This window comes from Schistocerca nitens, chromosome 1 (genome assembly GCF_023898315.1).
Source record: "Schistocerca nitens isolate TAMUIC-IGC-003100 chromosome 1, iqSchNite1.1, whole genome shotgun sequence".
Lineage (NCBI taxonomy): Eukaryota > Metazoa > Arthropoda > Insecta > Orthoptera > Acrididae > Schistocerca > Schistocerca nitens.
The window spans coordinates 560,882,389-560,910,086 of NC_064614.1; the positions used below are offsets into that span (position 1 = coordinate 560,882,389).

Below are 27,698 nucleotides of genomic sequence, written 5' to 3' on the forward strand. Positions count from 1 at the left end.
ACAGAAGCCATTCTATTCTGTCGTGGATCTGCGCATGACCAGTAGAAGAGGTGTACGAGTGCATGCCCAGAAAGCAGTATTTTGTGCAGGCTTTCTGTTTGTTATTGTTTTTACTTATACTCAGCAGACAAGTCTTGAAGACACTTTTGGCTATTGACAGATATAATCTACATTTTTTCTGTACATTTTTATAAACACGGCAACAAAAAAACAAAAATTCTCGTTTTTTGCATTGCCCGCGAGAAAAGCTGTCCATCTGATAATAGGTACTTATCTTTAGAAATAGAATAAAACAAAGAAAGTACAAACGTGCTTATTGAGATTTACAGCAAGGAAAGATGTTTAATCTTAAATCAGAACCTTTAGATACTCTGTTCCACTATAAAGTATGTCTACAAATGTTTTATACTGAGTCTGTATGTTTCATGTATTTGTGTGCACAATTTTACTTTCATTATGTGTATGTATCAGCTCAATTGGTGAAAGTACTGCATGTGCTTGATTTGACTGCATCTTTTGTTTTACATAGCATTGACAGAATAGCTGCAAGAGCCAGGGCAGCTGTGTCGGCCACAACCAGTGAGGACTGTAAAATCAATTTTCCATCTTTGAAGTCACACTACTGTGAAACAGTTTCCCTCATTACTGTGTCATCACAGTCACAACCCATCATATATGATCGGCAAGGTGCAATCATTCTGACGAACTTCCTATTTTCCTGTGGATCTTCAAGCCTCAACTCCTTCATTAATGGCGTGTATACGTCCCTGCCTTTGTCCCTTTTTTTCAGCCAGGGTCATCCAATTCCTTCCTGGCATTACGTCGTCACTCTTCCGTTCTCCTAACAACTAAGGCAGACACTGTCATGACAAATGCAGCATAAATAATTACATCCATGTCTAAAACACTGTGCAATGTAAAATTCGATACTAATTTGCTTGTACCAGTATGACATAAAATAAATACATCAGTCAATAATTCTGTACAATCATAACGTAATTTCATTATAACTGCACAAAAACAACAATAACTGCTTAAGTAAGACGGTAAACCTCTTAGGAGTTTCAATGTGAGTAAATAGCAGTTTTACAAAAAAATCAACTTTCACACCCAATTACATAACCAATGTAAACTAACTAGTCTGTGGTTCCGAGTACTTACTCTTGGGATGCTGGTGTAGACTTGTATACAGTAAGTCTGTTGTCTAATACTGGCTTTAAGTACCTTCAGATATGTGACAACATAATGACAGCATCAGGTCAGTTATGACAGAATCAATATCCTTCTGAATAATTTAGGAGTAAAGAAGACTACTCACTGAAAAACAAAAGTAAAACACACACACACACACACACACTTGTTCCCTTATGTGGTGGCAGCAGCTGGACTCTCAGTGCCAGGATTGAACTTCGGCAGGTGAACTGGGGTAGGAGGGGTTTGGGTGTGTACAGGGGGAGAGTGGTGGGTGGCAGATAGAAGGGTTTGGGGTGGGCAGCTAGTGGGTTGGACGGAGGTAGCCTATTAGCTAGCTAGGAATGCATGAGGTATGGTGACAACTGCAACAGTTAGGTATGTGATTTATGGATGTCACAACAGGTGGGGAGTGGTGCATGATGAAGGTGATGTGCAGATGTGAAGTAGGACGGGGAGACAGGGCAGAGGAAGGGGAAACTGTTGGGAGGAAGGACAGTGGATTAATGGAGACTGAAGCCAGGAAGGTTATGAGAGTGAAGGACGTGCCACATAATACCGGTTTAAGGACCTCTAGACGTGAGAACATAACGACAGCACCAGGTCGGTTATGACATAATCACTACCCTTTTCAATAATTTACAAGCAAAGGAGACCACACAGTGGGAAAAACACACACACACACACACACGCACGCACACACACACACACACAAGGTGCCAGCTGAACTCCCAGCACCAGAATTGCAGTTCGGCAGGTGGGCTGGGGGTGAGGTGGGTACAGGGGGAGAGCAGTTGGAGGCAAGAAGAAGGGCTTTGAGGTGGGTAACTAGTGGATTGGAGGGAGGGTGGGGCGCCATTTGCCAGCTAGGAATGCAGGAGCAAAGATGGCAACTGAACCAGTCACCAAAAAGCAGAAGCGTTGAGTCGTAGACAGGCTCACAAGAAAACTTGGTATCTTCTGGAAGGAATCCTTTCTTGTGCTAAAGTACATACACGCATGCACACATCCTTATTCCTATGCCCCTATATGGTGCTGGCTGTATTCACAGTTGGAGCATTCAGCAGGTGAACCAGAGTGAGATTGGTAGAGGGAGAGAGAGCAGGAGATAGGAAAACGGATTGCAGGTGCGTAGATGGCAGCTCACAGAGAGGCAGCCAGTTTGCGGACTAGGAAAGTGGGAGGGATGGGTGGCAGATGCACAGATGCACTGGTATAAATGCCAGTGGGGAGCAGCGCATAATAAAGGTGACATGGGGACACAAATTGGGAGGGGTGGTGGGACACAGGAATGGGAAACAGTTGTCTGGAGGAACAGATGATTAATGGAGATTGAGGCCAAGAGGGCTATGGGAGCAAAGAATGTGTTGTAAGGATAATTTTCATTTGTGTAGTTCAGAAAAGCTGGTGATGGATCCAAATGGCCCAGGTTGGAAAGCACTCACTGAAACTGAGCATCTTGTGCTCAGCTACATATTGTGTGACTGGCTGGTCAATTTTGTTCTTGACTGCAGTTTGGTCGTGGCCATCCACTCTGATGGACAGATAGATAGTTGTCATATCGACATGAAAACCAGTTCAGTGGTTGCAGCTATTTACACTAATGTACTTGGTCCAGCATATTGCAATGCCAACTCTACACCATCTTGAAGCTTTTACCATCTGGATCCCTTCTCAATACTGCTGATGCCATCTCCAGGGTGTATACGACACGGGAATTTTTCATTGTTTTAGTTACCAGTTAAATTTTTGTGATTTTGACTGGTAAGAACCAATACTCTAACGAAGGATATTACTGTATCCTGCTTCTGCAAAATAACACTGCAGGGGGGGGGGGGGGGGGGGGGGAAGAAAACCTTAAATCACAAAGGAAATGCGCCATATACAACAACAAAATACAGTGCTCATACAAGCGTCTGTCAACCAAAGTGTCAAAGGCTTTAGGAAGAATATGCAGTGCTTCCTAACAACAAATTGCCCCCGATGAGCATGACGTGACAGCTGTTTACATTAGATTCATTTGAGCAGTTGCGGTCGGGCTCTTGTGCATGCGCAGTTGAGTCTTGTATGAGTAGTACCTTCTCCCGCTTCTGGCTACAGATGTGTGGCTGGGCGCCACTGTCTAAATTTCTCCGGTTCGGAAATATCGTAGATCCAGGGCTGATCCACAGAGCACTAGAGCAGTCCGAGTTGTAGTGGGGAGGTGGGTAGTCTCCACGTGACCTGTGTTTACGTTTAGTGATTTTGCTGTTTCCTCTTCGATTTTTGCTCTCACATTAAATGAAAACAAAACTGACTTTTGTGGCCAGGAGCTACCCATGAATTAAAATACATTTGCATAATTACAAAAGGCTAAAATATGTTGTTAGTTTCAGATTTTATTTCCACCTTTCTAACAGTCAAGCATTAATCGCCTTGCAGAACAATGAAGTTATTTTTGTCGGTTTGCTAAAGAGATTTGGCTTTTATTAATCTTTTGCGCAGAGGCAGTCAATTTATTTGAAACAAAGTGTTTAATTTCACACTGTTGGCTAGTTTAAACTGTTCGCTGCATTTCAAGAGCATGTTTTCCATCTTCCATAATAAAGAACCAAACATGAGATAATACAGTACTGGTACTCAAGAAAATTTACATCCGAACCTGGACATAACGATTGTGGACTTTAAGCTGAATTATGCATTTTAGTATGGTTCACGAAATTCCGATGCTCTTGAAGTATCCTTTGATATCTTGTTTCTTTTATGACATAATGCAAGATCTTTTAACATTTTACATGTACGAAGATGCGGGCTTCCTGCGTCATCGTAGCTGCACAGGCGCAGTGACGCCTGTTATCTGGCGCTCTCTGGCAACTGCTGAAACGAACCAATTGCTAACAGGTCACTAGTAAATATTGTGAATGGTGGTTTGAAACGTTTTACTTTCAAAGTAAATTTCCTTTTACACAAGATGAACTATGCGTGAGAATGTACGATGAATTTCTTAAATCACAGAGCGTTTAACTCTCATTTAAAAATCAACTCTTTGAGGAAAACCATCTAGAAGAATTTTGAGCCCAGAAGATCAGACATTTATGTTGTTATTAAAAATTTTACTGGCACATTTGTGTGATGTATCTTAAAGTGTAACACGCGCAAAAAGATCAGCATTACATGTGGAAGCTTAGCTTCTCTTGCAGCTTAATCTTCGAGACCAATATCATTTGTGAAAGCTTTGTTTTTCTTGTAGCAACACTATGTATGTTAATTTAAACCATTAACTTTTCTTTTTGTGTGTTCGTGCTACGTAAGAGTGATCTTGCTATTGGTCATCATGTGTCCTATGCTGTCATCAGCTGGCGAGATCACGTGACATGAGCCATGAGTGGCTTACAAAAGCGCATCACAATCTCTATTTCATTGCTTCGGAAAGTAACATGCACTGTTTGGTGGAATTCCAATTTATACCTCTGTAACACGAAAAAATGCACCGTACATGTTGCTGCATATCAAAGATCTTTCCAAAACGTGTTTCTTTCCCCCTGGGTTTCGTTTTCTAAAATGCCAGCAATTTCTACCTCTGTGTAGAAAACCATAAACATTCCAAGGATTGATAAGTTTTACAGTGCCAAGGAAAAATATACTGTCACTTAAAACGGAAAAAAAAATGTATTTTCACCTGGGAGAAAGTGTATTTTCAACCGGAAAATCTGGTAATTTTTTTTCCTTCTCCATGTATACACCCTGCCTCTCCCTATACTAGGAAATCCCTTGTGGCCATGAACTTGCAACAATCGAACACTACCTCCCCAATGCACTTCAGACACCAAACCACATCACCCTTTCTTCATACATTTTACCGACTCTATCTTGAAAAATTCTCCTTCGAGCATTGTAATATTTCTGGCTTTGCAGCCATCATATTCGGCCACAAGCAGCTCTTTTTAGAGCAGCTGAGAAGGCAGCAGTTGGTGTGAGGTACTAATGACATATGGTTTGTTTGGTATAGGTATAGTGAGAAAGACTGCCTAAACTGTCGCCCTGCTCCACGATTGGCTGCTGTGTTCGGAAGTTGGGCACCAAAATGGCAACCTTCTATTATTGATATCTGAAAAATTAAACAGCATATTTACTTGAATTTCAAATTAAAGCATCTTTCAATAGTGTGTTAGCATTCCATTATTTCATAAGTATTAATAACCAGCAGAATAATAAACTGCAAAACAAAAAGGCAGACTAAGCACTTTTGGTGATCTTCGGATGGTGTCCAACTTGGATGGCAAGCGAAATGGTTCGGCTCCATGATTAGAGCTCATTCGGCAGTCTCTGAGAATGAACATGTTGTCTGCCGCTATATCCGTTAAGACTTAACTTACAACGTCTAGTTGAGAACAGTGTGACTGTAATTACAGAAGTACACAGTTAATTATTTTGTTGAAGAATGGAAAGTATCTGTGGCTCTAAAGCGGAAGGTAATTCTGCAGTTTTTCGTGTTCTGCCAATAAAAAGCGAGTGGCATCCCATATAAACAAACTGATTGGAAATTTAATTATTTCTAAAGTAACAGTTTTATGCTAAGAGTTTCTTACCAAATAGGCACCTCAAGTGTACTGCAATCTTAGCACAAATGAGATCAGTGACACGTCACCTGTGATAACACAGAGGAGGTATTTATGTATGGGGAGCTGTCTATCTACCTACATTTATACTCCGCAAGCCACCCAACGGTGTGTGGTGGAGGGCACTTTACATGACACTGTCATTACCTCCCTTTCCTGTTCCAGTCGTGTATGGTTTGCGGGAAGAACGACTGCCGGAAAGCCTCCGTGCATGCTAGAATATCTCTAATTTTACATTCGTGATCTCCTTGGGAGGTATAAGTAGGGGGAAGCAATATATTCGATACCTCATCCAGAAATGCCCCCTCTCGAAACCTGGACGGCAAGCTACACTGCGACGCAGAGTGCCTCTCTTGCAGAGTCTGCCACTTGAGTTTGCTAAACATCTCAGTAACGCTATCATGCTTATCAAATAACCATGTGACGAAACGCGTCGCTCTTCTTTGGATCTTCTCCATCTCCTCTGTCAACCCGACCCGGTACGGATCCCACACTGATGAGCTATACTCAAGTATAGGTCGAACCAGTGTTTTGTAACCCACCTCCTTTGTTGATGGACTACATTTTCTAAGGACTCTCCCAATGAATCTCAACCTGGCACCCGCTTACCAACAATTAATTTTATATGATTATTTCACTTCAAATCGTTCCGCACGCATACTCCCAGATATTTTACAGAAGTAACTGCTACCAGTGTTTGTTCCGCTATCATATAATCATACAATAAAGGATCCTTCTTTCTATGTATTCGCAATACATTACATTTGTCTATGTTAAGGGCCAGTTGCCACTCCCTGCACCAAGTGCCTATCCGCTGCAGATCTTCCTGCATTTAGCTGCAATTTTCTAATGGTGCAACTTCTCTGTATACTACAGCATCATCCGCGAAAAGCCGCATGGAACTTCTGACACCATCTACTAGGTCATTTATATATATTGTTAAAAGCAATGGTCCCATAACACTCCCTTGTGGCACGCCAGAGGATACTTTAACGTCTGTAGACGTACGAAAAAGAGAAATGTTTATCATCACTTCTCTCTCTCTCTCTCTCTCTCTCTCTCTCAATTTGCCATACCCTGTGCACCCACATTGCACCCTTATATGGACCTTCTAGAGGAAACCTTTCTAGCTTCCCAAAACCCAATCCCCTTGTCTGAATCAGGTTCATTGATATCTTCACAATATGGACTCAGGGCCAAGATACCCTCTACTCAGTCCTTCACAACCCGAACACCTTCTCTCAAATCTGCTTCAACCGGTCCTCCTCAATCCCTCCACACCATGTTTCTGGACACTGTGCTCCATCTTTCAGATGGCTTCATCAACAGATCTGTCTATACTAAAGCCACTAACCACCAACACTATCTGCATGTTGACAGCTACCATCTCTTTCACACCAAGAAATCACTTAAATACAGCCTGACCACCTGGGAACAGCATGTAATGAGAATTACCAAGCCCAGTATGCTGAAGGTCGCACGAGGGCCTTCACAGACAGGCACTACTCCCTAATAGCCCCATCACTCCCGAGAATCAGTCACAAAGCAGCGTCCCTCTCATCACCCAGTATCACACACTGGGCTGGAGCAACTGAATCATATCCTTAGCCAGAGCTTAGTATCATCATACCCCGAAATGACTGAGATCCAATACTATCCTCCCCACCCAATCTATGCAACTTCTAGACCATCCACATGTCACTCCCGCTCCCAACCACTTGCCAATGGGATCATATCCCTGTGGGAGACCAAGGCCCAAGACCTGCCTAATCCATCCACCCAGCAGTTCCTACTCCAGCTTTGTCACAGGCTTATCCCACTCCATCAGTGATAGGGCTATCTGTGAAAGCAGTCGTCATACACTGACTCTGTCGCAGTCACTGGACAACCAACCAGCTGTCCATCAGAGTGGATGGCCACCACCAAACTGTGGTCAAGGATAAAATTGACCACCCGGACACTCAACAGGCAGCTGAGCACAAGATGCTCAGTTTCAATGAGTGCTTTGCAACCCGGGCCATCTTGATCCTTCACTCCACTTCCAGCTTTTCTGAACTATGCAGATGGGAGTTATCCTTGCACATGTCCTTTGCCCCCGTAACTCTCCTGGTCTCAATCTGCTTTAACCCTCTGTTCCTCCACCCAACAGTTTCCCATTTCTGTGTCCCATCATCCCTATCAATTCATGCCTCTATGTCACCTTTATTGTGCACTGCTCCCCAATGGCATTTACACCAGTGCATCACATGCCTGGCTTGTGCACCCGCCACCCCTCCCTCTCACATTCCCTGCCAGCAAACTGGCTGCCTCTCTCTGAGCTCCCATTTGCAATCCTTTTTCCTGTCTCCTGCCTCTCTCCCCTCTACCAATCTCAATCCAGTCCACGTGCTGAATGCTGGAATCTTGAGTCCAGCCAGCACTATATACGGGTACAGAAACTTGCACATATATGCGTGCTCGTGTGTGTGTGTGTGTGTGTGTGTGCTTGAACAATTACCCTTCTCAATCCTGCTCAATGCCTATGAGGCATGCTGTAACAGGTGTTAACATTTGTAACACGCCTCATTACTGAACAATATGTGAGAATTAGAGACAGACACTCAACTTTCACTTATTAGTGTTACAAACCTCAATTGGAAAAAAATGGAACCATTATAGGATCACCTTGTTGTCCATCTGCCTGTCTTTCTGTCCGACTTAAAAATCCTTTTCTCATGAATGGAAGACATACCAAGTTGACATTTGTGTCACATTCTGATGTCTATAGTCCCTTGGTGGTGTAACAAACTGAAGCTTCTAAGTCAATGCAATCAAAGGATATGGCCATTTATGTCACATATTTTGATACTCGCAAACTCACTCATTGAAAAGTGTAGGGTACTTCCCTTTGGTCTAGAATCAAGAAATTTGGCAAAAAGTAGGATTCACATTACAACCAAAGGCAAAGAATCTGAAAACTGTAAATCTGTAATTATATCGCACATGGGCGGTCCTTTGTTAACTGACTGAATTTGTCCATCTGTTGAGATCCATTGCACGCACGCACACGCGCGCGCGCGCGCACGCACACGCACACACACACACACACACACACACACACACAATTTCTTTTCTCATTTGGTATCTGATGCCAAACTTGAAATAAAAAATCGGTAGTTCTGCATTCAGGCTGACTGGGTCCCAATTGAATTCAAAACTACTGATTACAATAATAAGTGTTGCCTGCATTTCACATGACTTTATCTGTATTATTGACATTAATACATACTCAAGTCTTGAAAATTCTGGGACCGATATCTTGCCAGTATAAATATCAATAATAGGCCAAACAGAAGGATATTCTTCCATTCTCCCATTCCCAGAATGGATGAACTGTGTATGTGTACAATTAAGTTTGTATGGAACCCTCAGTGCACAAGTGCTACTCGCACCTGGGTGTTTTTTTTTTTTTAATTATTTTCTAATGTGAGAAATATTTGAGACATACAATGAAACTTGACTATTAGCCAAAAGCTGGAAAATTACACATATGGCAGTGAACTGACGAGCTGAGAAGTAGCAATGTTGCAGCGGCAGTTGCACATAGAAAAGAATGTCCGAAAGAGCACTCTACTTGGCACAGCAATCTGTCGTCAATTTAAGAAAAATGGTTGGTTGTGCAAACAGAATGTTTTGACCATTTGTTTAAAAAGATAATCTTCCATTTATTTTTACAGAGTGATCAGCGCTAAACCTGTTGGGTTTTAGAGAATGTCTAACCACTTCAAACATTCAAAATTTTCATACCGCTTTTTGTTACTGTATATCTATTATTCTGTAGCCTAGACACTCGTTCTCTCACATGTTGAAGAACTTGTGATGATTCCAAAAACTTTGCCATGGACACTACCAGCATTGCACAGATCACAGATTAGTCAACACAATTAACATTAATTTGTTGCTAAGATTTTTGACACAACTGAGCGTCACGCATAAAAGGTGGTACTAAAATCCACCAGATAAATAATGCATACAACGCTGTCAAATGCACATTATCTAATACGGCCATATGATTTTCAGTTTCTACTTCTGCGAAGTATACATGTGACTATCAATTTCTGGCATCAGCACGCCTTTACACAAAGAAAAATTGTTCTGTGGTCAGAGATGCCAAACGTGGAGAGCAGTTCTACGTGTGCACCAGGCGATCCTGTGGTGACTGTTGGACTGGATGACAGAGGGCAGAGTAAGCCATGTAGCAACAGTTGGGCACATGCTAGTTGTGGATTGCAAGCGCGGGAATGCTACAGCATTAACCGAATGATGGGTCAGCGGCCCAGTTGCTGTTTACTCAGTGGATGGCAAGGAGCACATCACATTGGTATTAGTGCTTTGGACTCTTTCAGATTTTGGTCAGTGTCAGCATTCAAATTTGAATTTAAACTGGGCCATTCGCCTTGGCTAGATGTAGCAATTCATCTGTCTGATCGGCTCCAATTGTATGCAGGTTTATTCTGTAAATTGAGCTGTTTTCGGTTAGCAAGTCTCGGGAGCATTTTTCCTATTTCCTATGGGACACGCCATGTGGGATGTTGTGCCGAAGAGCGAGTTGGGCTACTCATTGACTGTAGTGTCACAAAATTGTACCGTGGCACTGATCTGCAAATTTCCATGTATATGTGGTTAATTGGATGCCTTTCTGATTTAGACTATCCGGGTGTGTAAATCATGTTGAACTGTGTGCATGATATTCTTGAGAAGTGATGTGAGCTTCAGGGCACTTCGTGATGTGGGTACAAGTTTGCAGGTTCCACTGGCCGAAATTTGCAATTGAGGGAGTTAGTTAATTTCTGTGATTACAATCAATCCTATCAAGGTGTTAAACTGTATTTGCTCCTAATTGCATCATGTTCAAGTGGCACGGTGAACATAAAGTTAGTTAAGACTGAAAGTGATAATTTGTTGTTTATGAGTTTGTCCTTAGCTTGGGACTGCAGTAAAGTGAGCCATATACTGATGAAAGGAGATGTGTATGCTTCAGAAAATTACAATTAAATTTGTTATTAGTTATTCTGTAACTACTTTAACCTTTGCTTTCTCACAACCATATTGCTTGACTTTGCATGAAGTCATTCACAACTGAGTATCCCTGTGGCCAGTTATGGGGCACTAAGTGAAAGAGTTTCTGAACTTAAGCTTAATAGGTTTAGAAAGAACACCTTGGATGGTTTTAAATATTTGAGTATATTGGCTTTAATGTTTAAACAAAAAGGAAACCTGGGCAACCTACAGTTTTGATGATTATTCTAAATACCTTGGATCACTATAATATTTTGTTTAAAGGTTATTAGTTCTAAAGTTAAAATGAAGGGTAATTTTGGTTAATTTAGAATTTCAGAAATTACTTTTAAATATTTTAAAAGATGTTATGTTATAATATTTTTGCATGATATTAATGTTTTAAGGATTATTGGTTTTAATATTTTAAGAAAAAGAAAATATGAATTTTCTGTACACCAGTGTAAACTAAGTAAACCAATAAATATTCAGTTACTGTGCTTAGCCGCTTACCACACCAGATCCGTGTGCTCTAGCTTGACCAGCTCCACAGGTTAGCTTTCCCTTCTGAACTCTAAGAAAATTCATCAATTTCTGAGATGTCAAAGTTAACATAAGCTTCTGCACCTTTATCACATTACTCTTCTGCCACTGACATTTTTATTTGTACTTGTAAAAATGTTTACTGTGAAACATTTTAATTGCTGTAAATTGATTAAAATGTAATGCTTATTTCAAGACACTTACCGAACACAGGATGCTGCTGCAAATGCCGCATCAGAGCAAATATTAAATTCCATCCAGGAAGAAAAATTAATACAGCTCCAGGAATATCCAGTCCTTTAATGTATTTCAGCAGTCCCTGTTCGTGAAAAGTGAAACAGCAATTTTTAACATAACATGACATTATCATACAATCCAAAGCATTAATTTAAATTTCTTTGTGAGGATTCATTGGTACCAAGTTACACTCAATCAGCAACTGTATGTCATAACAGAAAAAAATTCTTTCTGTTGAAATATTAAGCAAATGACAGTCTTACAAACAAGCACAACTTCAGTTTTAAATTACTTCTGAGAGCACTGAGTACACAAACCCTCCTTATTTATATGCCCACTGTTTGATCAATAATACTGTCTGTGTTTTGTCTCTATACAGTATCCCAGGAGGAATGGTCAATATTCAAGGATACGACACGAATGCTAAAAATGGCTCTGAGCACTATGGGACTTAAACATCTGAGGTCATCAGTCGGCTAGAACTTAGAAGTACTTAAACCTAACTAACCTAAGGACATCACACAACACCCAGTCATCACGAGGCAGAGAAAATCCCTGACCCCGTAGCGGCAGCAGAATGCAAACAAGGAAACAGACAACACTCAGTCAAAGTCACAGATGGAACACACGCCACACAACATACTAAATGTTACTTACTTGATTTTGCAAATTCGTAGAGTGCACATATGCACTGAAGTTGTCAGTGGGATATTTGAACATTTATCATTAACTGTAAAACAGCTGTAACGTGAAGAGTATGATAATGCTTTGAGGTGAATATGTTGAAGATTTGTATTTTTCTATTTATACTTTGCAAAACACACGCTATAATGTTTACTCACTAATTTACATGTGTACACCTGAAAATGTATTGAGTAATACAGAAAATAAACAAAAACGTATATCCCAGTTAATGTTTTCTATATCTGAAACCATTCGGAACAGGGCATATGCCATATGAAGTTTTCTGTTCCAAATTATTGTTTGTATCATATCCCTGAATATTGACTATCTTTCCTGCGACCCCTTGTATACCCATTCCAATATTCCAATCAGGGTTCTTATTGTAATACAAGAAAAACTCATTATAAAAATGTAGTTTCTATGGCTGTGCTGGTGCGAAGATGGATTGATAAGTTTTGTTAAAGTATGGAAAATATCTTTTACAAAAACAAAAATTTCTCCAAAGATCCTTTAGCTCAATGCATTTGGTTCTACAACATCCAAATTTTTTATTACTTCAGAAAAGCATTTACAGTTTTTGTAACTATGAATAAAACAGAATCTTAATATGACAAAAATTTTATAAGAACTGGAGGCAGAATCTTGCTAATGTTATACAGCAGTGAATCTATGGAAAAGGGCAGGTAAGAAACTGTATCGAAGCATGGGTTTGTCAATGCAAAGACCAATGCCTCAACTATTTTTATTTTTTATTTTACTGATCTTTACTACTACTACTACTACTACTACTACTTCAACTCTACTAAAGCTTTCTGTAGCACAGGTGGTGAAAGAATATCCACGACACTAGCAGTGGGCTTGAAGTGGCCGTGTCCTGTGTCTACCTTAAGCAATCAACCAAACTTGTATAAGTCTCTATGGCACTGCCTCAGTATCTTCATAATTCTGTAAGACTATTCTTTCACCTTGCCTGCCCCCATTTGCAATTCACAGCTGAAAGCTGACAACAGCGCTGCCAGCTGTGGGAGGTGATCTTTCACTGACTACTATGTAACCATTTCACCAGCTGACAAAGAGTGAATTATGAAAATATCTCGTCAGTCTTCAAATCAGACATCATGGTATAATGGTTGGTTCACACACTGTCTTTAACACATGACAATTCCAGAGGTCCTACAGAGTATGCCCATCCATGTTACCAGAAGTGACCAGAATTAACTGATAAAAATGGAAAGGAATGTTAGTTTTTGAGACAACAGTTCAACAGCATTGTGATCAACAATTGGGGAAGACAGTGCTACTATTCCCTACCAAAAACCACATGCTACTGAAACTGTTCACATGTATCAACAGTCTCAGCAAGGTCCTCAAAGACTTTCCACTTACGGGTGTTCACAGAATGTAACTGGCAGTAAAAATTAAAACATTTCTTAACAGCAACTTCAACTGCAATTTACATATACCTTAAATTATTAATGTTTGTGACATGGTATCTCACTAAATCACTCATTTCCAGTCTTCACTGTCCAGTAGCATCACCCTTTAAACCCTCTCAAACTTTGCTTACAACTAATAAGGAAATTTGTGGCTTTTTAAGGAAATGCTTGACCTTGGTACCCCAGTATTTTTCACACCATACACACTATTACTGTGCTAGATAGACTGCTGGTAGCACTCTGGCACTCGTGAGTGATTCTTCCCCCTGATTTCATGTGATAATTTTTAGAACCTCCATGCCCCTTTCTTCTGTACGTAAGGTCTGCCTGGTATTGTTTACCTGTGGTTTTTCTTTAATTTTCAGTTCCCAATCATACTATCAACAGTCAACTTGGATAGTTTTAGAAGGATTCAAAAATGTTATGGATATGTTACTCGGGCAGTATCCAATGACAAGTCAATGTTCGAAGTCACTGAACTCTGCGGACCAATTTATTCTGCTGTTACTGCTTCTCTATTAATGACATAATTCTCTCCACTTCCATTTATATTGCTGGCTACACCTCTCATGACACATAATGCTAAATTCCACATTATATAGGGGTGTCTGGGCACTTTTGAGTACATAGTGTGTATTTCTTACAGTCTAGAAGTAATCTTAGTACCAGACTGAATCATGGGTGACATTCGACGCATGCTATGTATGCAATAAACCCTCACTAACCAGTCAAAAATGAATAATAAGCCTTTTGATTTGCAGTTACAATTACATGATGGGAACCAAGAGACCATGCCACACCATTACTTGCTGGAACTGGTTATTTCTTGGTGCAAATCAACTGCTGAAACATATGTCAAATTGAGGTATGACATATGGCAGAGCCTCAGTGGAAGTTTAACAGGTTTAGATTACTGTTGTTGCTACATATTGTTTAGCAGTGTCACGAAGAACAAAAATTATTGCCTACAGGATAATTTAGGATTACGTGGTGAAATATTTATTAGTAGTGCTCATTTTTAAGCATTATCTGGTTTTGGCTTTAAATCCTCTACTTTTCTCTTTGAAAGAGCTCAGTGCACAAGCAGATATAGCTACAGTTGTGGCCACTGAGGGATTGCGATGAAAGCTTCGTTTGCTGTTCGCAAATAGATGGAAGCTACATTGACCAATTGTACTGGTGATGGAAAGAACAAACTCCTGTTGCGAATATGCCAGAGAGCTTGCCAGCTGTCATGTTCCACAGAGAACGTTGGTCTGGCACCAAGTCATCACACCAATAGTGGGTGGTGAACTGTTCCAAGACATGAAGCTATTTTGCAAGTAAGGTTGTGGCCAATGTCCAACAAGACAGTCTTACACTTTTAACAAACAGATCTGAGGCATTGTCTCCCAAAGATGAGACAGAGTCATTTAGATTTGCATCTCCTGCTAGTTTAACAGTCTCTCCTCTGTCAAAGACAGGGCACCAAAAGATGAGAGAAAGGGGCTTTTAGCAGTAGACTGTACCAATGTTCGACCCATTATGGGCCCTCCTACAGCAATTGTGCCATGAGAGGACGATGAATCAAATGTGTACTCAGTGTGTATCTCGGGAGGAGTGCCTACTGATTGGAAGAGACCATCCCATGATCTACTGGAAGCACTGGTTGCCATCAGTTGCTGATGTCACCACCAGTGACCTTTGCTTGCGTTCTGATGTCATTCTTGGTTCTATCCAGAGAATTGGTGATGACAGCTAGCTTCATTTGTGCAGTCTCAGCACATCTGTCGATTTGCATCATCATTCTGAGCACTGATTAGAACCCTCTGACCTGGAGCTGAGTGGAGCGTCTAAACCAGAGATTTCACTGATTCTATAATTAAGTTCAGCTGTAGACTCCTCAATATATATTATTCAGTGGAGACTTGGAAAGTTGCACTATACAGGTAAGGAGTGTGAATCACAGTGTGGTGATAAAACTGCAGCCAGCAGACAGAAAGCAGACATACTAAATTCACTTTACAACATGTTCTTTGAAAGAGTAAACAGCCATTTGACTGTATTATTACATTTCTGTACTATTTAGATTTTTGGCTTTTCTGCCATTATCAAGAACAATGCTAAAAGCTATTGGGCCATTATTGTGTCATATTTGTTAAGGCAGTCCAAAGCAGGTAATCAAGCCTAACATATCTAAGATGTAATGTAATTGTACCAAGTACAATGCTAAATTCACTAGACCACTATTACGTCATATCTGTTAAGGTAGTCCATGATTAAGATGTGTTAGTCTAGTTCGCCTGCTTTGGACTGCCTTAACAGATATGACATCATAATGATCTACCAATTTATTGATAATGGCATACAAGCAAAAATCTAGATAGTACAGCAGATAAATATAGTAATACAAAGTCAAACGACAGTTTACTCTTTTAAGAAGTACTGCATGACTGAGGCTCGACACCATCGAAAACTTTTTAAAACCTGTATTTGAATACCACCAAAGCAATGTGAACATTACACAGACCAAAAAATTACATATTGATTATAAGCATGACTGGTGTTGAAAAATGATCTATACTATTTGAAGTGAACAAGCGAAAGAGGCACTGATAGAATTCCATTTACATTTTATACTGGTTACACTCTGGAGTTAGCCACTTTCCAAGTTTGTATGTATCTCGCATAAACAGCAAACAGTCCCACATTACTAAAAAAAAAAAAAAATAGTACACCTCTCCTGTTTCCCAAAATATGAAAAGAATTATCTGGGAAATGTCACGGACATGCAGAATAAAATCACTAAAATCTGCCCACTGCAGGATCCTTGAGCATATTCCAAGTTCAAATATTGTGATGTGCCTGAGAGGGGAAAATAATAATAATAATAATAATAATAATAATAATAATAATAATAATAATACTTACACAAAACACTGATTGCCCTTTTCTATATATCTTGTAAACAGTAGAGGCATGTGAAATTTAAATTACATTTTCCTAGATTTCCGGAAGGCATTCAACCACAGTAGCACATTCTTGATTAACAGCCAAGTTATGATCACAAAGTCTCTTTGCAGCTATGCTGTTGGCTCAGTGAATATTTGGCTAATAGTATGTTACACTGGATGACCAATGCTCTGTTACTGAGTGTACCCAGAGGAAGCATAGTATAATCCCCCTAGAATCTCGAAATACGTTAACTTATTTATCAGATGCTGTCGGTAGCACCATAATATCACTCGCTGATGAACTACGGGAAAGTATTGTTGGCAGATAATCAAGAGGAAATGCCAAAATTTCCACCAACTGAAAAAAATTGCAGCAGCTCTGGTTAATACTGAATAGTTCTAAATGTTACAGAGAAAATCAGCTGCTTAACAACATTTCCAGCTGCAGAAAATCTTAAGCATGTTTACAGTATATTAATAATATTTACGTTAAGGAACAATTTGTACTTCCTTCTTTAAAGTTGAGATGAAATGAGTGGGTACCTCCCTATGTTATGTCATCGGCTCCCAATAACTATCAATTTTTTCTTTTTCTTTTTTGAACTTCGTTATCTCTCTGATACAGTTTATGTAAGATGTTGCAGGTACATGAAAACCTGCAAATCAATTATCAACCAAGGTTCAATTTAAATTCATTGTTCAGTTTATTCTTCTCACTGTACTGATTCCACTAATATCATTTAGTTTGATTATAGATTATGTTGATTAAAAGTTATAGTTCACTGAAATTAATACCACATCTCAGTAAGTGCCTAATAAGCAGAATCCAATACAGTGGCCAACACCATTCAAAATTTCAATCTTCCAGCAACATTCTAAATTACCTGAAACTGATTACCTTCAGAAATAATTAAACTTTTAAGTTCTGAGCTATTACCAATTTTCATTGCAGTTTTTCCCTAACCACTGTTAGATTCTACTCTTTAATTACCTACTTTTAACTTAATTTTTCTGTACAATATAATGCATGGCACTAATTAATAGTTTCATTTAATTTACTATGATTTTCAATATGGCACTTATACATCCAAACAAGGGGATTCACATCCCACAAGCCTAATAGTATCTATAAATTTTTCTAAATTTCTAACCAGCAACATTTTCATAAGCCAGATTTTAGTTAAAGGTTGCAGTTCATTCAAAACAAGTCAAAACCAATCAAGCCCATTTTGAGAGTATTACGAAGTTTACATAAGACAGTTTGTTCTTACAACTCTGTTGATTGGTACAGCAAAGTTCACTGCAGCCCATCCAGTAGATGGAACAGTTCAACAGAATGTACCATGCCGAAGTCGGGTATGTCCAGTCATTTGTTGCTTAGTAACTCAGTGGCACTACATTCTAGTTACTTCTTATTGCGAATCTTCATGTCATGTGGTTGACTGTGTTAGATCTCAACAATGACCTACCAGGACAGCAATAATCAATGAGAACGTATGTTTACAGTGTAATATTCTTTAATTTTGGTGTGTCTGCTCAACTTGGAAATCACTGTGTTATTCCAGTGGGGCAGTGCTGCCACTTTACATAGCATTTAACTCTGGATCTATGAAGATCATGATCATCATCGTCATCATTCCATACTAAACATTACTAATTATGTGGTTGAGGTTAGGTTTACTGCACTATAACTTTACAGCAATAACTACGAATAAGTGCAGTATGCAACTATTCGTTGGCTTGCATTTAAAAGAATCTAGTGTGTCTGTAACTAGCCATTAACAATAACTTTTAATCACATCAAAAGTGAAAAATTCAACTCTATATACTGTGTGGGCTACATTAATGGAATTATCCTTCTACCAGCATCTCATTTTCAGCCAGTTACAACAATCAAAGGAAGAGGTGTCAACTGCTGAAAGCAATGAAGCAGGTAAAGTGAACTGGTTAAAAATATTGTTCTCAACTTAATATATACTTCGATAAAGCAATGTTTATATAACCTCATTTTTTTTTAAAAAAAAAAAAGAAGAAAAATTGGTCTACAGGAACAAAATTTGTGAGATAGCAACAATTCTTTTTCACAAAATGTTTCACCACGAAGCATAAAGCGCGTTCAATGTACATGAAGGAAAGGGGATTTCATGCTTAGTAACTTCCTTATGCAATGCTGGCAATACAGATTAGCTTGTTTCTTCATGTTTTCATCACAGAATATGTTAGAAAGAACAAATAATATTCTTGAGGTGAAATGTTCTCATCTACAATTACATGTTTGGATTCTTCTTCATGTACATCAGTATATGGAATATGATCTGTGGTCATTCAGACTTCTTCAGTCTGCCCTCATCCTAAGTCTTCTGCACTGAAATGTGATATCCAAGGCAATGACATCATTCCTTGTCCTTGAAGTAACACACTGACTCAACAATGAAAGCTTGAAACTTCCTGGCAGATTAAAACTGTGTGCCCGACCGAGACTCGAACTCGGGACCTTCGCCTTTCGCGGGCAAGTGCTCTACCAACTGAGCTACCGAAGCACGACTCACGCCCGGTACTCACAGCTTTACTTCTGCCAGTACCTCGTCTCCTACCTTCCAAACTTTACAGAAGCTCTCCTGCGAACCTTGCAGAACTAGCACTCCTGAAAGAAAGGATATTGCGGAGACATGGCTTAGCCACAGCCTGGAAACATCCCCCAGGCTGTGGCTAAGCCATGTCTCCGCAATATCCTTTCTTTCAGGAGTGCTAGTTCTGCAAGGTTCGCAGGAGAGCTTCTGTAAAGTTTGGAAGGTAGGAGACGAGGTACTGGCAGAAGTAAAGCTGTGAGTACCGGGCGTGAGTCGTGCTTCGGTAGCTCAGTTGGTAGAGCACTTGCCCGCGAAAGGCAAAGGTCCCGAGTTCGAGTCTCGGTCGGGCACACAGTTTTAATCTGCCAGGAAGTTTCATATCAGCGCACACTCCGCTGCAGAGTGAAAATCTCATTCTGGAATGAAAGCTTGTTTGAAAACAAAACTACTTTGAACTGGCACACTGAAAGAACTTTCAACTAAAACCTGAATGGAAGTGCCCACTAATTTCTTTCAAACATTCCTTGCCTGACCTCCCCAAAAATTCTTTCTTGAACGTAGTTTTCCTCATCTATCAGGACTGTAAGTTGCTATCTTCAAAGTCTAATTCCTATCAATTTCAAACCACACACCTCTATGCAGATGCAATTAAACACATGCCTGACAACATGAGTCCACCACTGCAAAGATTAACACCCCCCCCCCCCCCCAAATACATACAAGCCACATATTCTAGCTGCCACCTCCTGCCAAGTAACAAATCTGAGGTCTTGCACCACATAAGGAATTTGCAGTGCCTGGAAAAGGCAAAGCATAATCCAAAGCATCTCTGGTGCCTTCATGTGACTACAGAGTGGATCCAACATTATACACTGAAGACAAGATAGCCCTCAAAACAGTGGGTCTTGCAAGTCATACATATCACTACCAAAGGATGAACAATGAACTAAAAGTAAAATCTATGCAGCATGGAAAACACAACCAATATATGAGGGGAAAGCAAAATGTAAAGGGGCTTTGGCAATTTCTCCCTGTAGGGCTTGGTAACACTGCTGGTATCCAAGACTTAAGTACAGTTGTCTACAACAATTCTATGTAACATATTCTTATTCCCATGTTAGTCACCCTACTGTAGCAGACCACAAAACACTGCAGCTCCGTTGTCAATTTGCACCAAAAAGAAGAAAATGAGGGCAGTGATTCACTTTTTGGTTGCAGAAGGTGTTCAACCTGTGAAACTGTGAACAGTGAGAACTATTGTAATGTGCTGCAAACTAATCTGAAACCTGCAATCACATCCAAATGTCATGGAAAACTGTGAAAAGGTGTCACCCTGCAGCAACATAATGTTCAGCCACATTCTGCCAAAGGTATGGCTGAAACAATCAAGGAGTTGGGATTCGAATTGCTGGAACACCACCATACAGTCCAGGCCTGGCTCCAAGCGATTTCCACATGTATGGACCACTGAAGGCCAAGCGATTTCCACATGTATGGACCACTGAAGGAAGCACTCGGGGGGAAGAAGATTTGCAACCGATGCAGAAATCACTGATGCAGTATAAAATTGGTTACAGGTGAAACCAAAAAACTTTTGTTCAGACGAGATCAAAAATTTGTGAAACACTGGAGAGCGTTTAATGCAGAGAGATTACTTAGAAAAATACTGTGCGTTTCAGTTTTCTATCATTAGAATAAATATTCATTTTCTCAAAGGTCCCTTCACTTTTCGACTTCTCCTCATATAACAGTATAATGATGTATAATTTTGTTCCTACAAGTGAAAAAAGAAAAAAAAAAGTGAGTCAGTAGGAAGACAGTAATTATCATTCTGCAGTTCCCACACAGCAATAAGCTTACACTTACCCTGTAATCCTCAAAGCAGTACTAAATTTTCTAAGCAGTTCACAGAAACATTAAGTACAGTTACAACTACATCATGAAAGAACCAACATACCTCTATAAGTTCAAAACTTATTTCCTTTTCACTAAGCTGTGCCATAGCATTCCGTGTCTGCGGTGAGTATTCATTTGATATCACTTTATTTAAGTTTTCATCCTGATCCTCGCCAGTTAATTCAGAATCATCTTTGTCTTTACGTTTCTTGCGATTGTCCAGTGGTGGAACAAAATTTAACATTTGTATGCTATCCTCAAGGAAATACTCTGAAAAAAGCAATGCAACTATCAGAAACTGTCTCCCCCACAGGTTCTACGAGTTCAAACTATTTCAAAATGTCTTAGCAGCCATCTTATCATATTTTAATATTACCTTGTACTGGGTAAGCTCGCCCAGGAATTTCAATTACTGGACAGTTGTTGAAATACTCGCTAAAAAGTGTTGTATCAATCGTTGCTGACATGAGAATAAGTCTGAGATCAGGGTATGTATGGATCATGTCCCTTAACACAACCATTATGAAGTCTGAGTTGACATCTCTTTCATGAATTTCATCAACAATCACATGAGATACACCTCGCAGGCCATTTTCCAGCTTCCTTAGCAGAACTCCTGTTGATGGAAACAGAGTCTTTAAATATTACATATATTACATATCAAACAATGGAAAAACCAGGATGGAATGTTATATTAAACATTGTAGGTAAATACTGCTATTATGTAGATGAAAACACCAACATTGATGAAACTCAGTGAAGTAAACTTACCAACTGTACAGAACATAATTGCTCCATATGGACGAGGCAGACAGGATTCAAATCTCACACTATAGCCAACACTATTTCCCAACGGTTCTCCTCGTTCATTAGAAACACGATCTGCTACAGAAACAGCAGAAATTCGACGAGGCTGGGTTATAACTATATTACAATATGCTCCCTGACCTGCCTGAATATAGTCATCCAGAATATACTGACAAACCTGAAATAAAATGGTAATGAGGAAACCTGTTATACAATATTCAATTAGAAGGAAAAAACTTATGAATGCGACAATAAGTAAAAAACGTTTCACCTGTGTGGTCTTTCCACAACCTGTGTTGCCCCTAATAATGACCACAGGATGTTCATTAATGGCCTCCATTATCTGAGATTTACATGACGCAACAGGCAATGTGTTACGTTCTTTTACCATATTCTGTAGAGCAGTATCATTTTGCATTCTTTCCCGAAAACTTTTCTGTAGGTCTTCACTCACTCCATCCATGTTAGCCTGTAATGCCAAGAACATAAAATTTACTCTATGTTTCTTGCCAATAACAGAAATTAACTTGACTTAATTGTAATCTGCACAATCACTAAAAAAATTCACATAGAATTTGCTTCCTTGTTTGGGGTTCAGACTGAGCCTCTGTATCCTAGTGAGAAGAAAAATAAAAACTTCAACAGATTTTGTGTCAGCTGCTTGGCCAAAACCAGTATCCATTGTGAACAGGGATTTGGGGCACACATGAGTGTGGTTTTACACTGCTAAAAATACAGTCATTCCAAGATGGTGATAAGTTCGGAATAACACACACTCACATATAGCTGACTGATGGACAGCAAGCGCAAACGCACGCACATGCGCGCGCGCGCACACACACACACACTTGCACACACACGCACACACACAGTGCAGGGGCTTAACCCTACAGCACACGGAGTTGCCGATTTGATCCATTTCTTCCTCCAATCATGCTGCAACAAAGTTGGACTAACTCGTGAAGTTACGCTGTCAGTACATTTTTTTATGATATCCTGTTTACAATCTGTAGCACAACATGTGATGTCTATGAACTACTCTTGACTGCCATAGTTTATCAAAAGCAGATGCTCTGCCAGTAACTTTAACAAGTTTTATATACAATGTATTCACTAGTTATATGTTACCACATAAAATTTACATAAATATTCTGGATTTTTTTTCCAGCTTTATATTATTGTATCAATTCCACAATCAGCATCTTGATCACACTTGTGTACCAATAGCTGCTCCATTGTGTATATATCCTGCCTTGAGTTATTTCTACATAAATAAATTGAAGTCACCTTTTCACTAATAGATACACTGTTTTACGAGGAAGGTTTGTGTGCATAATTTGTAACTATTTTACACAAATTGGCTGAAGTATAATGAACTGAAGTTACGTTGAGAAAATAATGCCATTGCCACCTAGCAAACAGCCATCCTAACTCTATAGAGAACAGCAGTGACTTCAGATGCTTCAAGTATGACCAGATTTGCAACTGGTATGGTGCTCTAAGGATACAGTATGTGGCTGGATGTGGAGACTCGCTAGAAACTAAATGTGACTCATATTCCACATTACACTGTACCACCACGTTCCCCAGTTGGATAAGTGATTAGAGATATGCAAGCCACCCACGTGCAATCATTTCAGAACACAAATGGATAGCGTAAAATGTGCATTCAAAACCTTTGGTTTTCAATTCTTTATGTTGTTCTTGTTGTGGTCTTCAGTCCTGAGATTAGTTTGATGATACTCTATCCTTTGCAAGCTTCTTCATTTCCCAGTACTTACTGCAACCTACATCCTTCTGAATCTGCTTAGTGTATTCATCTCTTGGTCTCCCTCTACGATTTTTACCCTCCACGCTGCCCTTCAATGCTAAATTTGTGATCCCTTGATGCCTCAGAACATGTCCTACCAACCGGTCCCTTCTTCTTGCCAAGTTGTGCCACAAACTACTCTTCTCCCCAATTCAATTCAATACCTCATCATTAGCTATGTGATCTACCCATCTAATGTTCAGCATTCTTCTGAAGCACCACATTTCGAAAGTAGCACCACATTTCGAAAGCTTCTGTTCTCTTCTTGTCCAAACTATTTATCATCCATGTTTCACTTCCGTACATGGATACACTCCATACAAATACTTTCAGAAACGACTTCCTGACACTTAAATCTATACTCCATGTTAACAAATTTCTGTTCTTCAGAAATTCTTTCCTTGCCATTGCCAGTCTACATTTTATATCCTCTCTACTTCGACCATCATCAGTTATTTTACTCCCTAAATAGCAAAACTCCTTTACTACTTTAAGTGTCTCATTTCCTAATCTAATTCCCTCAGCATCACCCAATTTAATTTCACTACTTTCCATTATCCTCGTTTTACTTTTGTTGATGTTCATCTTATATCCTCCTTTCAAGACACTGTCCATTCCGTTCAACTGCTCTTCCAAGTCCTTTGCTGTCTCTGGCAGAATTACAATGTCATCGGCGAACCTCAACGTTTTTATTTCTTCTCCATGGACTTTAATACCTACTCCGAATTTTTGTTTCCTTTACTGATTGCTCAATATACAGATTGAATAACATCGGGGACAGGCTACAACCCTGTCTCACTCCCTTCCCAACCGCTGCTTCCATTTCATGTCCCTCAACTCTTATAACTGCCATCTGGTTTCTGTACAAATTGTAAATAGCCTTTCGCTCCCTGTATTTTACCCCTGCCACCTTTAGAATTTGAAAGAGAGTATTCCAGTCAGCATTGTCAAAAGCTTTCTCTAAGTCTACAAATGCTAGAAACGTAGGTTTGCCTTTCCTTAATCTTTCTTCTAAGGTAAGTCGTAAGATCAGTATTGCCTCTCGTATTCCAATATTTCTACGGAATCCAAACTGATCTCCCCCGAGGTCAGCTTCTATCAGTTTTTCCATTTGTCTCTAAAGAATTCGTGTTAGTATTTTGCAGCTGTGGCTTATTAAACTGATAGTTCGGTTATTTTCACATCTGTCAATACCTGCTTTCTTTGGGCTTGGAATTATTATATTCTTCTTGAAGTCTGAAGGTATTTCACCTGTCTCATACATCTTGCTCACTAGATGGTAGAGTTTTGTCAGGACTGGCTCTCCCAAGGCCGTCAGTAGTTCTAATGGAATGTTGTCCATTCCTGGGGCCTTGTTTCGACTCAGGTATTTCAGTGCTCTGTCAAACTCTTCACGTAGTATCGTATCTCCCATTTCATCTTCATCTACATCCTCTTCCATTTCCATAATATCGTCCTCAAGTACATCGTCCTTGTGTAGACCCTCTATATACTCCTTCCACCTTTCTGCTTTCCCTTCTTTGCTTAGAACTGGGTTTCCATCCGAGCTCTTGATATTCATGCAAGAGGTTCTCTTTTCTCCAAAGGTCTCTTTAATTTTCTGTAAGCAGTATCCATCTTATGCCTAGTGAGATAAGCCTCTACATCCTTACATTTGTCCTCTAGCCATCCCTGCTTAGCCATTTTGCACTTCCTGTAGATCTCATTTTTGAGACGTTTGTATTCCTTTTTGCCTGCTTCATTTACTGCATTTTTATATTTTCTCCTTTCATCAATTAAATTCAATATTTCTTCTGTTACCCAAGGATTTCTACTAGCCCTCGTACTTTTTACCTACTTGATCCTCTGCTGCCTTCACTACTTCATCCCTCAGAGCTACCCATTCTTCTTCTACTGTATTTCTTTCCCCCATTTGTGACAATTGTTCCCTTATGCTCTTCTTGAAACTCTGTACAACCTTTGGTTTTTTCAGTTTATCCAGGTCCTATCTCCTTAATTTCCCACCTTTTTGCAGTTTCTTCAGTTTTAATCTGCAGTTCATAACCAATAGATTGTGGTCAGAGTCCACATCTGCACCTGGAAATGTCTTACAATTTAAAATCTGGTTCCTAAATCTCTGTCTTACCATTATATAATCTATCTGAAACCTTTTAGTATCCTCAGGGTTCTTCCATGTATACAACCTTCTTTTATGATTCTTGAACCACGTTTTAGCTATGATTAAGTTATGCTCTGTGCAAAATTCTGCCAGACGGCTTCCTCTTTCATTTCTTTCCCCCAATCCATATTCACCTACTATGTTTCCTTCTATCCCTTTTCCTACTCTCGAATTCCAGTCAGCCATGGCTATTAAATTTTCGTCTCCCTTCACTACCTGAATAATTTCTTTTATCGCTTCATACATTTCATCAATTTCTTCATCATCTGCAGAGCTAGTTGGCATATAAACTTGTACTACTGTAGTAGGTGTGGGCTTCGTGTCTGTCTTGGCCACAATAATGCATTCACTATGCTGTTTGTAATAGCTTACCCGCATTCCTATTTTTTTATTCATTATTAAACCTACTCCTGCATTACCCCTATTTGATTTTGTATTTATAACCCTGTGTTCACCTGACCAAAAGTCTTGTTCCTCCTTCCACCGAACATCACTAATTCCCACTATATCTAACTTTAACATATCCATTTCCCTTTTTAAGTTTTCTAACCTACCTGCCCGATTAAGGGATCTGACATTCCACACTCCGATCCGCAGAACACCAGTTTTCTTTCTCCTGATAACGACGTCCTCTTGAGTAGTCCCTGCCCGGAGATCCGAATGGGGAACTATATTACCTTTGGAATATTTTACCCAAGAGGACGGCATGATCATTTAACCATACAGTAAAGCTTCATGCCCCTGGGAAAAATTACGGCTGTAGTTTCCCCTTGCTTTCAGCCGTTCGCAGTACCAGCACAGCAAGTCAGTTTTGGTTAGTGTTACAAGGCCAGATCAGTCAATCATCCAGACTGTTGCCCCTGCAACTACTGAAAAGGCTGCTGCCACTCTTCAGGAACCACATGTTTGTCTGGTCTCCCAACAGATACCCCTCCATTGTGGTTGTACCTACGGTACGGCCATCTGTATCGCTGAGGCACGCAAGGCTAGCCACCAATGGCAAGGTCCATGGTTCATTGGGGGAGGGCATTCTTTATGCATTAAGTAAATAATGCAATTCTTTATGCATTAAGTAAATAATTTTGCGAAAATGTACGTCAGTGTGAGATGCAGGTTTGCTTCATTTATATAAAGAAAGTTTTAAAGCAGTGTGACAGATGACTTCAACTTCCTGCTTTCCTTTAAACATAGGGGTGAATATGATTCATTGTGTGGTGGGGGAAACAGATTATTTGTTGTACAGTAGATTGGTAAATGAATCTCCACTTGGCGAGAAAGGCATTTAGGCCTTTTAAAGATCATAAACACATGGGCACAATCTTTCTGAATGAGACTCAGATATTTATTACGGATGAACAGACAGGATTTCAAAATGGTTCCATAGACAGCAGAGTAACGCATTTTGAAATATGACGACAATTTACGACTGCCAATTTCTGTTTCCCTAAGATTAACAATCTCTATTCACACTCTAAATTCACTGCAGATTCTTACAACAGTGGACAGTGAGTTACTAAATTTTGAAGTATTGTAATAAATATGACCAATAATGAAAAGATAACCACCTCATCATTCCACTGCAATTTAAGACTTATAATTTGAAATAATCAAATATTTTTAACCTATATAGAACACGAAACATTCATGCCACTGGACAAATTTCCTGGTGTGAGCTGTTCACACGCCGTAAGTTGTTAGGAAATGGTGATATTCCTTTAATTAAAGTTGTTCTATGAATTTCATTCATAACTCTAAGCAGTGTCCTGCAAACAAAATATGCTACACCAGATAAGTTGTC

At 39.6% G+C, this 27,698-nt stretch overlaps 1 protein-coding gene across 3 annotated transcripts in view; it reads right to left on the reverse strand.

Annotated features, from left to right (window-relative positions):
• The window catches only part of LOC126254637 (dosage compensation regulator), a 184,831-nt gene that overhangs the window by 46,761 nt on the left and 110,372 nt on the right, over nucleotides 1-27,698 (reverse strand). For all 3 annotated transcript variants that reach the window (XM_049955330.1, XM_049955329.1, XM_049955331.1), the window contains 5 exons: nucleotides 22,204-22,401; nucleotides 21,897-22,110; nucleotides 21,502-21,741; nucleotides 21,187-21,395; nucleotides 11,574-11,688 (listed from right to left, as the gene is read on the reverse strand). In XM_049955330.1, coding sequence (XP_049811287.1) covers nucleotides 11,574-11,688; nucleotides 21,187-21,395; nucleotides 21,502-21,741; nucleotides 21,897-22,110; nucleotides 22,204-22,401 — 976 coding nt within the window. The remainder of the gene's footprint in view (nucleotides 1-11,573; nucleotides 11,689-21,186; nucleotides 21,396-21,501; nucleotides 21,742-21,896; nucleotides 22,111-22,203; nucleotides 22,402-27,698) is intronic.